The sequence below is a fragment of the Hydra vulgaris genome, chromosome 07 (assembly GCF_038396675.1).
Source record: "Hydra vulgaris chromosome 07, alternate assembly HydraT2T_AEP".
NCBI classification, from domain to species: domain Eukaryota; kingdom Metazoa; phylum Cnidaria; class Hydrozoa; order Anthoathecata; family Hydridae; genus Hydra; species Hydra vulgaris.
Genome location: NC_088926.1, coordinates 26,028,633 through 26,047,134, shown reverse-complemented (window position 1 = coordinate 26,047,134; position 18,502 = coordinate 26,028,633). Strand labels below are relative to the sequence as shown.

The 18,502-nt window shown below is 26.9% G+C and overlaps 1 protein-coding gene across 8 annotated transcripts in view; it reads left to right on the top strand.

Moving 5' to 3' along the window:
• The window catches only part of LOC100197652 (single-stranded DNA-binding protein 2), a 45,823-nt gene that overhangs the window by 21,240 nt on the left and 6,081 nt on the right, over positions 1-18,502 (top strand). For 4 of the 8 annotated variants that reach the window (XR_010639643.1, XM_065801480.1, XM_065801483.1 and 1 more), the window contains exons 3-9: positions 4,248-4,499; positions 10,393-10,465; positions 12,044-12,105; positions 14,856-14,940; positions 16,933-17,022; positions 17,124-17,180; positions 17,778-17,862. Coding sequence is in view for 6 of the 8 variants with exons in the window: in XM_065801480.1 (XP_065657552.1) it covers positions 4,324-4,499; positions 10,393-10,465; positions 12,044-12,105; positions 14,856-14,940; positions 16,933-17,022; positions 17,124-17,180; positions 17,778-17,862 (628 nt within the window). In the remaining 2 variants the exon portion in view is untranslated. Of the gene's footprint in view, positions 1-4,247; positions 4,500-10,392; positions 10,466-12,043; positions 12,106-14,855; positions 14,941-16,932; positions 17,023-17,123; positions 17,181-17,777; positions 17,863-18,502 lie in introns of those variants that run through there. The other 4 variants (XM_065801484.1, XM_065801481.1, XM_065801485.1 and 1 more) reach the window with 3 other exon arrangements.

Genomic DNA, 18,502 nt, shown 5'->3' with positions numbered 1-18,502 from the left:
AGGTTTTCTGATTGCGATCGAGAACTTACTTGCAGAACAATTTGTTTTGATTAAATTTAATTGTTATTCGAAAATCGTGTTGGGTAAAAACGATTTTTTTTTTAACCGAGTTAAATAAAATGGGTGCCATTCTATTATTAGCTTTGAACATAATTATAAGATTTTGATAAAAGTTAAGTTGAAATACGTTTAGTATTTTGAATTTATTTAAAAAAATTTAGTGTGCGAGAAGCGATCGGCATTTCCAATAATTCTTACAGCGTGTTTTTGTTTAATTAGCACTTATTATTTTTAGATAATTTAGTGCAGCACCAATTAACGTTAGCTGAATTTAGATAGCAATGAATAAAAGAATAGTAAATGAATTTCAAACCAGTTAGTTGTAAACCAGTGCCATGACTAGTGAGTTAGAGACTATCCCTAAAATCTGACTTTAGGGTCCCTAAATCTTAAAAATATTTCCTCTGGGTATTACTTTAAAAAAAAAAGCTTCTTAAATTTGCAAATGACCCCTTAATTTGCAAATAGACCCTCTAAATTCACAGCAACAATTACTTCCTAAATTAAATTTACAATGTTTTATCAAAAAAACAAAACGTATAGTGTACAGTTAATGTCAGGAGAAACAGGTGACAGATGCAAGGGTACATATTCACTTTACAGAATATTTTATTTTATTATGCTTAAGTATAAAAACGCTACACAAAACCATTTTAAAAAGCTGCCTGCTTCTCGTATAGATTGTTATACCAGGACCAGCTTACTCCAATAACGGGTTAAGTTGGCCCAGGCAACATGACCTAAAAAAAGATATAGAAATGTTTTGAAAACTAAATATGAACTGTTGATAATTTTATTTTTGCATAGTCTAGAGTTTTCTAAAATATCTTCTGTAAAGATAAATGACAACATAAAATTCCTAAAAGTAACACGTCAAAGAAAAAAATGGAGGGAAACGTGTCTCTGTCTATCATCTCAACTGTAAAACAAAATATTGCATGAGTGCAGAAATATATTTGTATGATAGTTAAAAAGTAAATAGAAAATTAATGTAGACAACTAAATGTTAGAAAAATAATTCAACATATCTTCTAAACTAATGCACTTTGATGGTAGTAACGATAGCAACGAACTTTGATGATAGTAACGATAGTAACGAACTTTAATGATAGCAATGATAGTAACGAACTTTAATGACAATAACGAAGTTTTAATACCATTTAAGTCAATAAAAAATTTTAAAAAAATGTTACAAATAAATCTAATTATGATAAACTTAAACTACTCTAATTTCAAAATAAAATAAAAGTTGATATAAAGTTTTATCATTTCTCTACTAATACGTCAACTTTATTGGTTTTGCAGGTGGAGAAGAATGGGAAATAGCATTTTCCAGCAATCAATTAAAAAAAAAATGTAAAAAAATAAAGTACATTAATTTTTTAAGTGAAAGAATTAGCAAAAGTCATAATAGTTTTAAAAATCCTTACCCACTTACACTTAAGTGACAACATTGTAATGCGTTTAGGCACTCTCAGATGCATGTTGGAATTCCGCTTTGGAAAATGAAAAATAAACGTTAGAGGACGATCAATTTTTTAGTTATACAATATTTTTTTAAATTCCCCTTGGGGAGTTCAGACAGGATACTAGTAATTTAGTTACCGTGAAATCGGAAGGGCTTACCATTTTTTTTCGTGTTGTACCATCGAAAGTTAAAAACTGGCGCTGCTCACAATGCTTAATGTGCGTAAGTAGTTGGCGAAAAAACAGCAACAAGACGTGTTTTTTGTCTAAAATTTTCCTTTCAATAAGATCTGTCTTTGAAACAAAAATAGAATCTATATTTGAAACAAAAATAGAATTGTTCTAAATGTGTCACAAGGTTTCATTGCGTCTATTTTTATTCACTTTTACTAAAACCAAAAAAAAAAAAGTTCTAGTTTCCTTTTTTTTTTTAATCTTTAGTTTATTTTATATCAAAAGTTGTTTTGTTTTTTGTTTATATTTTAAAATGAGGACAATACCCCTTAATGCTTTCCGCAAAGCATATTTTCAAATATGCTTGCAAATTTATTTTATGTAAAACACATTTTTTACCGCAATATACTGAATAAATTTATGAACTTTAGTTTTATTTTTAACATTGTTATACTTGTAACATAATACAGATTGAGAGCGCCAATTGCGCAAGGGTCAAAAATGGAGACCGGCGTCGTTATTTCAACCAAGAAATTACAAAAACTTAAAGTTTGGTGAACGTAACAATAATTTATTTTTGATAGAACACTGTGTATTTCTACTTTACTACTAATTCTCTGGATTAAGAAATTTTCAAAACTGACATATAAATCAAAACATTAGTTTTAAAACTAATAAACAAAAAGTCAATCAACGAAATCTTCGAGATAAATATGGTAAATAAGGCGCTTAAAAATGAATTTTTTAAGCTTTTCTGGCCCCTCAAATATCGTTGACATTGTTGTAGCTCAACTTTTTAGCAAAATCTTTTTCAATCGAAATAATCAAGTATCAGCAACGTAATCCTAGTCAAACGGTAATCCATGGTCAAACGGAAAGACGATCGTTAATCCTCAGCAACTGACTCAGGAGTAGTGCTGAAAATCCGGAGCATGATGCAAATGTATGCTCTGAGGTGTTCAAGCTTCTTCTCAAAGATTTGATTGAGTAGCTGCGTTGAATATCTTTGCTCGGAAATTGTTTTGCGGGCATTGTTAAAACCACGAACTTCTTCAATGTGATTCACTTTGTTCAAATCTCTCGGATAAAACTGTGCAATTATTTATTTTAAACGAAAAAATTATCATTATTCAACCAGACGAATAAAAACATATTGGTAACCATCCTGCTTGCTTCAAATCTTGAACTAAATCACCGGATTTAAACGATCATGAAAAACGTTAACTTCGAATTCTTTTGTTTTGCTGTAGTAGAAATGGGCTGTGTTTGATGCCTCATCGTGAAAGCGCTTTAGTTTACGCTTTTTTTTAATAACGAGTTCAGTTTTGATTTCTAGCGGTCCAGCTATAGCTACAGCTTCTTGGAAAATTCGTAATCAAAGGTAATGGTTTCAGATTGTAGAAGACGACAAACATTGTCAACAGCAGTAAGGGTTTTGTACCAAGTTGTAACTAATAATTTAAGTTCAAAAGATGATAATCATTTTTTAAATCTTTTGTTTGGCTGAGCCGATCACTGGTGATATCTTAGTTTTCCATGGCATGTTTAAGAGTTGCCAACATATCTCTTAGCCTTTTGGCAAGTGGTTTGATCAAGTAGGTATAAAAGCTCCATATTGACTTAGAAAGTCTATGCAATGAAACTTCTGTCGCTTCAGTGAGGACATTCCAATACGTACCAAGATACTTTGATATCACATCAGTGATAAACTTAGCTGTTTGACTTCTTTCTTCATCTCAAAAGCTTCGACACAAGAATCGCTAGCAAATCAAAGAATCGTTCTTTGATTTGCTAGCGATAATGAATGCTGGATCTCTTTGATTCTACTCATAAGTTTTTGCTTATTCCTCCTTAATAGTGGCTATGCAACTCTTTCTGTTATATCCTGTTATAGCCGGCTGGTGATAAGGATTTTCGAACTCTGTGGTAGCTAGCATGGCTAACTGTTCATGGGCTTACGACATACGTTATGGTTCCATCTAATTTAACTACAACTAAATCTTATTTTTTTCGTAAAAAATAGTTTATAATTAATTGTAATAATAGAACTTAAAATTTAAATTATTTTTTCATGTGCATTTTTATTTCGAATACTAAAGTTTCAACCTCGAATACAAAAACTAAGCAGATTTCACACTGTCAGTCATTAAAATATTTTTTATTTATAATAAAAAAAAAATCAACGAGTTGCCAGGCTTCAAGCATGTTGTCAATTTTCCTCCTTTGCCCTCCCCCCTCCCCCTTTCTAAGGCCCTGGGTAGTTAAACTTATACGCACACACACACACACACACACACACACACACACACACACACACACACACACACACACACACACACACACACACACACACACTCACTCACTCATAAAAATTCTGTGATCGTCTAAATTATCTCGGGTTAATATGGATTTATTTGATAAACACTTTACATCAAAAATTAAATACTCAAATATTAAAGCTAAAAGCTCTTTGAATACATTTATTTGAATTTGTTGTCGAAAAAAAAAGCCGGTAATTTTTATAAAATTCGTTAATTCTCTCTTAGGATCAACATAAAAAAATTGTGAATGTTACGATAATCGCTTATATTTAGCTTCAACCTTACAAGAAATTTAAATTAAATGTTTTCGGAAGCCAGTGAACACAAAATGAACGATAACACCGCAGAGCAGAAAATTGAACATGATAAAATATTTGCTAATAAAGCTAATGAACGAATTAGCAAAGGAAGTACAAGTAGCAATGGATCAGTATCATCATTTGCAAGTTCGAGCTTAGAAAACCAAGCCAAAGAAAAGTATGTTTTTAGTAATAAGTAACTTCACCCAACGCTAATTGTTGTTTTTAATTTATGTAAAACTATGAATAGTTTTTATATTCTTTGTTTATTTTTTTAATATTTCTTTAATTTAAACTTGTTTATTTTTGGATTTTTCTCTAAAATTTTATTAATAAAAATAAATTTTTATTGTCAATGTTTTTTATACTGTTAACTTAAAACAAATATTTAAAGTTTAATTTAATAAGTCTAGGTGTATTTTTACGGATTTATATTTCTTTATTTTTTTAAAAATTTACAAAATTTTATGGAGAGAAGCTAAACGAAAAGCAAATGAAAGTTTAAATTTATATAATTTTAAGGAAGTTACATATAGGATAACTAATTATAATAAATAAAATTTCTTGTTATTTAGTTTAAATAATCTGGAAATCAGGTAAATATAATCTAAAAAAACTACTACTGTTAAGTAGCTGATATATTACTTTATTTGTATGTGTTTATATAGAGAGATTTTTAAATAATAATTTTTATCTTTTTTTTACAGCTCTTCACTTCATAAATAGTGCCATATGAACTAGAAATACCTAAGTAAAATTTTATTAGAGGTATTCTTGATGGCCCAAACTATCATCCTTAGAGCACCGATTTGACTGCTATTTAAAAAATATCAGACAGAATATTTATTCCTTATTTTATTTTAATTTCAAAAAACGAAAATTGGAAATTGCTTTGATGGGAAATGCAAGAAGGGAGTTTATTAAAGCTAACTTGTGTTGAAAAGCTTTTGTTGTATTTGGGGGAGTAAATGTGGTTGTAGACTAGTGGTAAAACATTTGGTTCACAAAAGGTTCAAGGTTCAAATCCATCCTACCCCTCTGGAAGTGCAGTACACAACTTGTTTTTCTGAACAGTACCCTTGTTTAACAAAGTTTGTATTTTGGACTTATTATTTAAGAGTAATTATTTTAATTGAAATTAAAAAAAAATCATGCAATAATATAAACATTACATATAAACATTCTTATTGAACTTTAATTTGCTTAAAAAATAAAATTTAAAAAGTAATATGGAACCCATTGTGACTTTAAATGCTACTGATAACAGAAGCTCTGTGATATGATGACAATAAGTTAAATCTAATTAATCTCTGCTTAGTTTTTGTTCCAGCATAACAATTACCTTAGTTGCACCTTGTGTTAGTTTCTGTTGTGTCAAATCATCTGTACTGCTGCTAATGCCTCAGAAACTCCCCATTCTTTAAGTGCATCTAACACAGCTTTAGCCTCTCTAGTTACAGGAGTAGTTTGAGAATCTCAAGAACTCAACTAATATCTAAGCTTGATAAGGAAATTGAAAAATTATAGAAAATAATTTTTTAGCTGTAACTTGAAGGACTGATTTGGAAGGCAGCAATAATACAGAATCTATTTCTTTGAGGGATTATTTAAATATTTTAGCAAGCCAACTGAATTCTTATTCCATGAATTCTCTACTGCACATACTGCAGCATTTTAACTGAAAAACAATCTTTATTTTTGCGCAAAACAATATAAACACTAATACATCCTCTGCATCAAGTAGGGATGCGTTGCATCAGCCAATTCTTTCAATTCCCAATTTAATTGGTTGTAACGCCGTTACTACAGTCTGCACCACTAAATATTCATCCTCCAAAATATTGTTAATATTGTTGTGTTTAAAATCTATCAATGCTTTTAATATACATATTTTTAATGCAATAAATTGTTCCAACATTGCAAGAAGACTATTCCACCTTCTCTTTACATCCAGTATTAACTTGAGTTCTTTATTGTATGTAATTTTTACGTATTTTTTAAATTTTCATTTTTGAGTGGTGATTTACGAAACATTCGTACAATTCTCTGGACCTTTTGAATTGTTTGTCCAATACTTATGGGGCCTAGTATTTCGATTAATTATTTTAATTTCTTCAGACACCTCATCTTCACTTTTATTTTCATCAGAATTCTGATGCTCACTGCCCGATGAACTTGAAATCACTGTTTTTTTTGTAGAGAACATCACAAACTGCTAAATGTGGCCCATGTGCATAACAAAGTTGATGATCCATCCTGCTTAATCTTCCATATTTTTTCATATCTGATGCACTGTCAGTTACACTAGAAATTATATGCTTCTTTGTAGATGAATTAAATTCAAATAATTTATTTTCAACCATATCAATAATTTTTTTAGCTGGAAGCGACCTAACTATTCGAATTAGAGATGCTACATGGGCTTTTAAGGTAATTTCAGAAAATCCTAGATTGATTTAGCACAAAGAACTCTAAACTTTTAAATATTATATTTTCATGACAACTTAAACTTAGAGTGCGGTTTAACTTTAATGTGAAAAACGATTAAACGGTTACTATTTTTTATCAAGTCGCCGAATATTCGTGATATCTCTAATTTAAATCATGCCCAAGTTCCAAAGCCGAGTTAATAAATTTACATTTAAATTCAAATAGCAGCGATTTTTTTAAGATGTGTATTTATCCATCGAAATAGAGAATCTTGAGCCACCTTGAATTTGCGTAGTCATTTCCTTAACCACTCCTTGTTTTGCTAGATGGTATTGACTTTTTACCAAATCCATTACATGTGAAGGGTTTTTTGGCAATATCATTTCTTTATTAGATAAAGATTTTCTTATAAATTCAGATTTTGCAATTGCATTAATAGAAAAGCCATCTACAGCCGCCAATTTTGAAACAACTCCTTCTATAGATTCCTTTTTTATAAATGACATAATTTTAGGTTGCATTTCTAACTTCAAAATTTGTGTCTTCATATGGCCTTTTTTTCATTACTTTAATTTTGACTTCCTTGTGAAAAAGTTTTAAATGACGAAGAAGACCACTTGTTGAAAATCCTTTACACATTGTTGTTTTACATATATTAAAAGTGGCAGATTCTGTGTTTTTTCTTTTGTAAAATTTTGCCATGCCTTAGATCCACTTGACATGATATGGTATATTATCCTATTAATTAAATAGATTAAAATATGCTAAAATATAAATATAGAACTATATTACCTATAATTAAATCTTGAAATAAGATGCTGGTAGTATATTTACATTAATTATTTTAAATTAGTTGTAATTACTAAACATATATTTTAAACTTCACTTACTTGGTTTTTCACTTATTTCACTTTTTACATACTAACTACTTTCTTAACGTAACTAATTACTTTACTTACTAACTACCAACTTTTATGCGTAACTAATTACTTTTTTTGCACGTGCAAGTACTTGTAACTTGTCCGTGGTTATTTTGTATTTAATATATCTAGGACTCCCCTTTATTCATTGAAATTTCTTGATATTGTAATTATTTATTAGATTAGTTACCAATTTTTTGCAGTTTTGGTTTGTGTCTAAGGTAGATAAAATATTATTATTGAATTTGATTTATAAATTCATTTAGTTTGTTTATTTAAGCTTTATATGCTGTAAGTTACAACATATCAAATTTAAATAAGTAAATCAAATCTATTTATAAATCAAGTTCAATAATAATATTTTATCTATCTTTTATAGACACAAACCAAAGCTGCAAAATATTGGTGATTTAATTGTCTACTATAATACATCTTCCTAATTTTTATAAAAATACATTACAAAAGGGAAAGGGAAGTAATTAGTACTCAAATTTTTAGTAATAATATTTTTAATATCTTTATAAATGTTTAAAATATGTTTAAAAAAATTACCGGGATTCCCAGGAAATTTCATTGAAATTACGGAATAACGGGATGGTTTTTTACCTCTGGGATCCTGTTTGAGAAATCCTAGTGCAAATTATTGCCATGATTTTTCATATTTTATCTCCTCCACTGCTATCATAGCCATTTAATTTCAAGGATTTAATTTGATAGTTATGGTGTGAAATAGACATATATAAATGTAAGATTCTGAGATGATATGATTTTGTTATAGTTTGTAAAGGTAGAAAAAACTCCTTAACAATCACAAACCTCCTTCACATCAATACTCAACAAAATACTTTCTTTTTTTTTTTAAGTTTTTTTGCTCTTTGTTTTTTTTTTCATTTCCAATTGATATTTTATCAGTTTTGTCTCCTTCTTTGTGTACTCTTCTGAATCGTAATCATTGATTTAACTTATTTTCATTAAATGATAGCAAAATTATCATTAAAAAGTTTGTTGATAAGTTTTAACACTAGTATTAAATGTATTAAATATTAGTATTAAATTTTTATTTAAATGGTAATTGTATTAAATATTAGTATTAAATGTTCTTGGTGTTCAACTTCATACTGTTGAACACTAAAAAGATGGCCATGTTTATATCCATCAGCTCTTCTGATGCAAATAAGAAATTAAATTTACTCTCATTTTAAAAAGAAACAAAAAAAATTGAATATAGGATTGCAAAAGTTTTATTTATTATGGTATACTATGAACATGTTATTCACCAAGATCATACTATTTTCCCTAAGAAGAAGTAACTGAAAATTTTATTTTTAAATTCTGCTTATAAAACTATACACATGTGTATAGCCTTATAAGGAATTTGTGTTTATCCTGTCCAAATGGAAAGAAAATTTTTTATTTCAGTTTTATTTCAGTTTTTTTCTTTCTTTCTTCAATATATTGTAATAATATGTTGTCTAATAAACACATCCAAGGCATCATAATTTGGTGGTAACTTTCTACTATTGATTAAACAAAAAATCTCAAAGAAAATTGGTTATTTCAATTAGTAATTAGACTTGCAGCCATTATTCTATTGTTTATATTTTAAATTGTTTTGATACTATCGCATACAATCAAAATTTTAATAACAAATAATAAATTTGTGATAAAAATCTTTAAAAATGAAAATTAACAATAATTGAAAAGCATTCTTGCAAAGATTTACATTTTCTGCTCAGATCAAGTTTATTTTGCATCCCCACCAGGGTTTTAATAATAAAATTGTGTGGTCAATAATATTTATCTGTTGAATAATAAATATTTTGTTGGAATTATGAACATACAAGTACTAATATGGATGCAAAACAGACTGAGTTTAGGCAAAAAAATATTTCATATCTTGCAAACCTATTTTACCTAATTATTTTTCCTACATCTCAAAAAAGACTATTCTCTATTTCAAATTAAAATATAATAACTATATTAAAATTAATTAATTTTTTAGTTTAGTTAAAAAATTATTTTTGCATAACTATAAAGTCACAAAAAAAATTTTTTTAAAACATTTACACTATAAAAATTATAAGTTTATAACAAAAAACACTAGTTAACCCTCTTTGTTAAGTCTCTGAGACGTGAAAGACTTAGAAGAGTATTGAGGGTAATTCTAAGTTTGATCTTTTGGATCTATAGAATTTTAATTTTATCTGCTCTGAAATTTTTGGTAAAGTTTTTTTTGAAAAATAATATCATATACATGCATACATACTTTAGTTTAGTATTTATTTTTTTTAAAGTTTTAAATTCTCTTTTTAGTGAATGGTTTGTTTATTTTATTTTTAACTAAAGTTTACATTTGTTTATTCTGTGCATTTTTTAAATGTTCTGATTTTCAAAACTTGCAAAGAGCCATGGCGTAATTGTCAAAACAAAATATTATATGCGCGGTTATATAAGGTTTTCTTTTTGAGAAGGGTTGGTTATTTATAAGTTAACAGTGTTGTGTTATTAAGTTAATATTTCAAAACAATTGCAAAACAAATGAATTAAACAAAACATATATTTTTCAAAACAAGATTTTTTACCTTTTTTACTAGAATAAATTATGCCATCCAGATTTATAGATGGTAGAAGTATTAATAAAAATAAAATAAATTATTTGTTTTGAATTTATGTAAATATTCTGTTATTACAAATACTTTAGAGAAAGTCATATTTATTTAGATTAGCACTCTATGTCTATGAGTATTTGTTACATCAAGGTGCAACACGTGCTGCACAAACATTTCTTAGTGAGGTTTGTAGAATGTTTTTAAACGGAAACAGTACTTGAGCGCCAGAACAATGCACCTGTTTTTTTTTTTCTATTTATGATAAAAATTTTATTAAGACTATTTATGATAAAAATTTTATGAAGATTAAGAATTGCACTAGGTAGATAGGTTTGTTCAAAAACTAATGTAAAATGTTTCAATGTGGAGTTAAAATTTTAAAACAATGTATGGGTGATATTTTATATAACAATTATATTAGCTAAATATTATTTGTATTTGATATTGTTTAGTATTACTATTTAATACTATATTTAGTATTTGATATTTAAAATACTATTTATTTCTATAAACTTGGATCTTTACTTTGCTTTATTTGTATTGTCATATTTTTATTGTCAATTGCAATTTTATGATTTTCTTAAATGCTAATAGTTTCAAAAGAAAAGAAAAAATTTTAATGTCAATTCAAAATGTATTTGTATTATGTATTCAGTATTTCCTTTAACTTGTTTCACTGCGCAGCCGTCTTATTCGTCAAGGCCTTGTTCAAAGTTTATGTAATAGTGTTAGAGGGTTTTGAACTACATTTAATTTTTTTGGTTTATGTATGAACTAAAGTTAACGCATGTCATATTACAATCATCAAGCAATTGCTGAAAAATTATATTTGCTGTGATTTTCATATTAGAAGTTATTTCTTATATTTGTTTTTTGGATCATTTCAGGGTAAAAAAATTGTTTAATAGTTACAACCCTTAGAATTAGAGTCGGCATTCTGCAATGTCAACCTAACTGCCATCCTAAATGTGTTTGAGGTTGGAAAAAAATTGCCAACCTCATTTATATGTTTTATGGCAACCCCTTTGTGTTAAATTTTTTTTGCCAACCTGATGCCGACCTCAAATAGATTTGTTTATTTTTCCTAATTCCGAAGGCTGTAGTTAGGATGATGTTATTATTAATTTGCTTTTTGTTTGGAAATTTTGCTTAAAAATGCATTTAAATAATAATGTTTGAGCTTTTAATCAAAAGATAGTTGTAAAATTACTATAAAATGTATTACAAGAGAAAATGGTTTGACATGTATGAATGTTTTATTAGTTAGAGATATTTTTATAAAATAGTAATTGTCAGTAGTTAGTTGGGTTTTAAACAGGCTTTGTCATTTTTAAATAAGAATTTGTTTTCATGATTGCATTTCAATACATTTTGGGTTCGTTTATTAAAAAGTTTTTAGGTTTTTGGATAATTGCAAATTTCTCATATAAGCATAGTGGATAAACTTGGTCTTAAACTTTAGTGGAACAAACATCTTATATCCAAAATCAGAATCTAAAATAAAAATTTTGGTTCTTCTCAACTTTAAGATTAAGTTTTAAGTGTAATTAGAATAAAACATTTTATTTGTTTATCTACAATGTTTACTACGTTTGCATGTATTCACGCATGTACACTATAATAAATTATATAATGAACTACACTATATAATTTATTATAGTGTACATGTGTGTACAATAATTACACTATATCGTAATTTTTATTTATTTTTGTTTTATTTTTCAAATTATCTTATATTATTTGAATATTTTTTAATAATATAGATACAATGGGAAAAGAACATATCTTTAGGTGAACCCCCTGGTTTTCTTCATTCATGGTGGTGGTGAGTAAACTTTTTAAACTAGTTAATTGTTTCAGCATTAAAATTATAACATTTATAATAACAGTAGCAATAATAAAAGCAGTAATATTAATAATAATAATAATAATAATAATAATAACAATAATAATAATAGCAATAATAAAATCAATCATGGTATTTTCCAACATAAAATTGTCATTTCCCCCTTGTAATTGGTATTTTTAACTAGATTTTACAACGGTAAAATCTCATTATTTAACCCTGTGAATTTTAGTATAATATTACTTGGAATGGCATTTTATGACTTGAACTTTGTCATTTCATCTTGTGAATGATATTTTACAACGTGTACGATATTTAGTTCTTAAATCATGAATTAAATATATTTTTCAATAGAATTAATAATGCGGTAGTGGTAGAGTGCTCGCTTCATAAGCGAGAGATTCCGAGTTTAAATCCCACCACGTCCCTGGTAGTACTACTCTCAACTTGTTTCTCCACACAGCAGCCTTGTTTGTCAAGGTTCGTGTTTCGGAGTTATAGAGTTGAGAGAGGGTTATAACCACAAGTAGCCTCCTCATCTGTAGTGGCCTTTTCAGCCTTAGGGGAGATGAATTATAAATTTAAAAAAAAAATAGAATCATAAATCAGTTTATGTACACTCCTCGTTGTTCTATCAAGTCATTCAATATGTGCACCCCATGTTCTTTGCACTCCTTGCCTGTTCTTTTTATTTAAATCAGTCATTATATGTGCAAAAAAAAAAAGAAATAAAACGAAACAAAAGTTAAAAAGTAAAGCGGAGTAAGCAATAAAAATTTTAATAGAAAATAAATGGTTATTAAATAAATGTTAATAGTAATAGAATAACAGTTTTAAAAAAAAAGGATTAAACTTAATTACTTTAAGTACATTAAATATTCTCATTATGAGTAATAAGAATTTGTTTATTTTTAAATCAATCAATCATATATATTCTGAAAATAAATTTTCACGGCTATTTACAAATAGTATTGAAATACTAATCTCAAGTAAATACCTTAAAAAAATAGTTTACTTATATACAATTAATCTTTGTAATAATAATAATAATAATAATATTAATAATAGTAATAACAATAATAACAATAACAATAATAGTAATAATAATAATAAAGTAATTATAATAATTTAAATAAATCGGTATTACTTTTCATACAGCAATCGTTTTTACTTACAAAGTTACAGTTACAAACAGTAATAAACTGACAAAACGTAACAACTTACGATGACATAAAAACAACTACTGCTAAAAAAATTATAAAGATTTAGTAAATATATTAATATAATCATAGTTGTTATAATATAATAATCAAAATATATTGCAAATATTATGACCAAATAAATAAATACAATATAAACAGAAAAACACTGAGAAAATCAAAACAAAACAAAAGTTACAACAAACATTAAAAACAAAACAAAAAATTACCTTTGGCAAAAAAAAAAAAAAAAAGGATTAAAAAAAATAATAATACACGGTAGAATAAAACATATGTAATAAATGGCTAAAATGAAAATAAAAACAAATAATATGTAACTGTATAAAAAAAAAAGTTTATATATCATTAAAAATAAATAATAATTAAAAATAAATAAAAGACTAACAAAAAATAATAAGTAAAACTATATACGCTAAAAAACTGAAGAAAAATAAATAAATAATAAAATAAATAATCCTAAGAAATAAATGAAAGAAAACTAAAAAAATAAATGAAAAAATAAAAAAAATCTTGATTTGCCAATCGTGGTTCCGATGTTTAAATAGTTTTTTTTTCTTTCTTTGCCATTCTTTTTATATAGTTCATTCATTAACGTTTTTTTTTTTAACTTCTATTTTCATTACTTCTATTTTACTTATTTTCTTACAGATATTTCTTTTTCTTTTTTTCTTTTAAAACGTTTATTTATTCTTCTTTTTTGTTAATTTTATTTTTGTTTAATCTATAAATGTTTTCTTTCCCCTTTTACTTTTTTCCTTTTCCTAAAATTAATATCATTATTTTAAAATTAATATCATTATAATATTAATAGTATTAGTAAAACAACAACAATAATAATAAGTCACCATACTTTGTTGAAAGTCTTTGAAATGTTAAGAGCAATACAGGGTGTTAGACAGAATAAAAATTTATACAGCGTTTTTGCAATATTGGGAATTTAGGCTGTTGTGAGCTGTTGTCGGCTCGCAACTAATATGAAAAAAAACATAAATCTAAACTTTTATATCAGTGAACTGAAAAAAAAACTTAATTTTTGTATTTGTAAATTAAACTTTCATATTTGTAAATTAAAAAACAAAAACTTATAAAAGTTTATGGAAATGTAATAATCCTTTTTTATGTTTTATGCAAATGATACGTTTTATTGCAAGTTTCTTAAAAAACAGTTTTTTTTTAAATTTGAATGAATGACCTTGCTGTTGACTACCTTTTTTTTTTCAAATAAAGAAATCAATTGTTCTCGATTAATTTAATCCATGCTGTGCGAACTTGCAACATTTTCTAAGCGTCAAGCGTAACACATTAAATCTGAGTCTTATATAGGTAGTTTTTTTAACCATGATTTTTTAAATCTTTAGGATTTAAAACACGTTATACGCTATCAGGCTGGCTAACACTAATGTAAAGTAGTTTTATAAGATTTTATAAGCCGAAATCATGTTTTATTAAAATGATAGTTTTGCACTATTTTTTTTGGGGGGAATTTGATTTTTTTTTTTTTTAATTTAGCGTTTTTTGGGACCTTTACTGTGCAGCACCAGAAAGACAAGACCCACACAATCATAGTCCCGAAGCAAAAGCCTTTCATGACCTCGTGAGTCATTTTTGTTAACTTATTCCATGTTAGTATAACATTAAACAATGCTAAACTTTGATCAAGCTGTCTAGTGATAAAGTAACAAAAAAGTCAGATGATATCAATGATGATTATTTTCACATATATTTTAATAAGCATATAGAGGACTATGATGGCTGTTAGTATATATTCTTTTGAGTTGCAAAAAGTTGAGTTAAAGAAAGCAGTGTCAGGTGTTGGTATTTTAGTTGCAGAAAATGGATAAATTATGTAGTTAAGATGAGGGAATGAGAGAGTGATGGCATTAAGAGTGGAAGATCAGTGCCTTTGAATTTGAATCTCAAAACAGGTTTAATTTTTACATTGTACTTGGTATTCTTTTGAAAAATGTTGGGGAAAATGAGAGGCTGATTGTGTGTGGAGACATTACTGAGTATGGTGCAGCAACAGATGCTTTGAGGGTGTGCATGGTGGAAAGTGGTTTGGCAGAAAAAATAATGAAAAGGAAATGTTGCAATTTTTAGAAGCTATGGTAGTCTATAAAATATGCCTTACAAAAAAAAATCAACTAAAAGTAGGTTATGATAAATATATAGCTAAAGCCTATATAATAGTTTGTGAAATGAAACTGGTAGAAAATCTGAAGAAAAGAAAATCTTTGTAATTTTAGAATTTAGAAATTTAAAAAAAATAAAGTATGTAACCATTTAAAAAACAAAATTCAAGTAAAACTAGAAATCAGGTCAGAAAGAAACGTAGAAAGTAAATAAATAAACAAGTTTTTTAGAAGTATCTGATAAACATGTAAACGATCAAAGGCAGAACCATTTGATCTTTTGCATAAATGCAAGAAATCATAGTGGTGGAAAGCAAAAGTGGGTAAAATTTTAAAAGAAAATAAAGAAATTTTATAAAATGTGGATAAAGTCTGATTATAGAGAAGGCAGGCTCTTGTATCGCTTAGCTAAGGTTATGGAGAAGGCAGGTTCTTGTATTACTTAGCTAAGATTATGGAAAAGACAGGTATTGCTTATCTAGGCTGGAAAAAAATTATAACAAAAAAACATCTATATCAATAAATATATATCATCAAAGTTATTAAGTGAGACACTAGATTTAGTGGGCAGAAGAAATGCAATAATCATAAAGCAAATATGATATAATCATTGGAGAATGCTGTATTAAAAGACTATGCAGAAAAAATACTTTTAATTAAAGGTGAGGTAAGAAAAATTGGGATGATTCATTTTGAAAATTTGTAGTTTTTAAAGTAAATCATCCCCTAAAAAGTAGAGTTTAATTAAGATAAAAAATTTACAGTGAATCAGGTTAGTGGACCAGCAGAATATCCTCTTGTGAAGTGAAATCAATTATTCAGAAGGTTCTTTTGTTGTATTGGCTTAGATGTTGTAGGTGGATTTTAGCAATGCAATTGCGCATTGTGTGTATTGGTAAGTTTTATTATCTTGGAGATACAATTAAATCAGCTGCTAGATCAGAAGAAGCATCAAGAGAAACAGTAAGGTGTGTCTGGGCCTAGTTCAGAGAAATAATTCTACTTCTAACAGCAAGAGGTGCACCATAGATTAAAGAAATGTTATACATACTTTTAGAGTTTTATTATGAATTGTAGTGAAACATAGGTGATAAAAGTTAATGATGTCCAGTGTCTTGAAAGAGCAGATGAGGTAATGATCAGATAGATGTGTGGTGTGACTGTAAACAGTAAGAAAAAAGTGATGATCATAGATTGAATGTAGTGAATTTACTTGATAGGTGTCAGGGATGGTTAAGGTGGCTTGGGAATGTGTGCAGATGATGATGATAATGATGATGATGATGATGATGATGATGATGATGATGATGATGATGATGATGATGATGATGATGATGATGATGATGATGATGATGATGATGATGATGATGATGATGACCATTTTTCTGCTTATTTTTAGATGTAAATGAACAACACATTTATTATTGATTACTTTTTGTTTAATTTTTAATTAGAACTCTGGTAATCTACCATCACCAAGCTATATTCCACAACCCAATAATGACATGTCATCAATAAGTGGAATGCAAGCTAATTATTTTCAAGTATTTAAAACCTTATTATTGATCATTGAAAAATTTTGTATTTCTTCTGTATACTTTACTAAAAATTATAAAAACTGATATTTAATTTCTTTGAAATTTAGTTTATGAATAATCGCTATTCACAAGCACGGACTCCTTCGATGAGAATGCCTAATCAGGTATGTTAAACTAGTCAGATTTTAATTGGGTATAAATACTATATCCAAATGGATATCTGGTTTGTTTGTTTTTTTAATATTTTTTTATTATTATTTTATTTATTACTTTATTTTAAGTTTATATTATTGTACTATTTATCTTGTACTATTTTTATGTCTTTTGTGATATCCTTACAAATCTATTATTTTTTGAATTAGTTAATAAAGTTCAAATGTCATGATGATAACAATGATATATGTTAAATGATTAATTATGATTGTTTTTTTTATTAATATTAACATTAGTATTGACAATAATATTAAAAAATTAGTCTTGAATTAACTTTTTTTTTATTAAGTTTATTTTTTCTAATATACAATTATAATAATTTATATTTTATATACTTGTAAACATTTTATTAATTTTGTGCATAATCCTTTTAATTTTATTTATTTTGAACATGAATTAGATCTATAATGAATGTTACCTAAAAGTTTAACTTTTCATTATGTATATGAACTTAAATACATTTATGTGATAAATTATGTATTTAGATTTTTTTTTTTTTTTTTCTTTTCTTTTTGTGAGAAAGCATTTTTACAAGTGTTTTTTAATAGGGAATGGGACCAGGTGTTAATCAATCACCGTACACCTCATTAGATCCAACTTGTCAGCAGCAAGCATCTGGAACTTACCAAAATGGTAACATTTTTGTATAAAAATTGAAGTCTTGTATGTTTCGAAAAAAAAACAGTAAATATATGAGGACTAATGTAGAACTTTTGGCTTACATTAGGAGGATAAAGATTCATCTTAGGACTCTAAAAGTATCGCATTCAACCTGTTTCAAATCTGTTTTAAAATTTAAAAAAATGACTGAAAAACTACTAATTAAATAAAAAATACTTTTTTAAATAAACCAACTGGAAAAATTATCTATTCATTTATTTAATTAATTTTGAAATAAACTTTAAAACACTTTTATAATAAAGGATTTTTAGTATATAAGCATTAAAGTATATGTATTTTTTAATATTTTTTAGTATAGTTATGTATGTATTTTTTAGTATATGTATACTTTTAAGTATATATAGTATTTTTTGATATAGTTATGTATGTATTTTTTATTATTGTTATTAGGAAGTGACCAGGGCCCCAACCCCGGCTTAAAATGAGACTTTTTGCAAAGCCGGCCCTGGTCCTAAAAGTTAAAGGTAAATTTAAGAAAACTTGACGAGAGTGTCTTACATATTGTATAAATGAGCTTTAGTTAAGAAAAGAAAATGCTCTAGATTGTTTATATTAGAGAAACAGAATAAATAAGGAAGGCCTGATGATGATG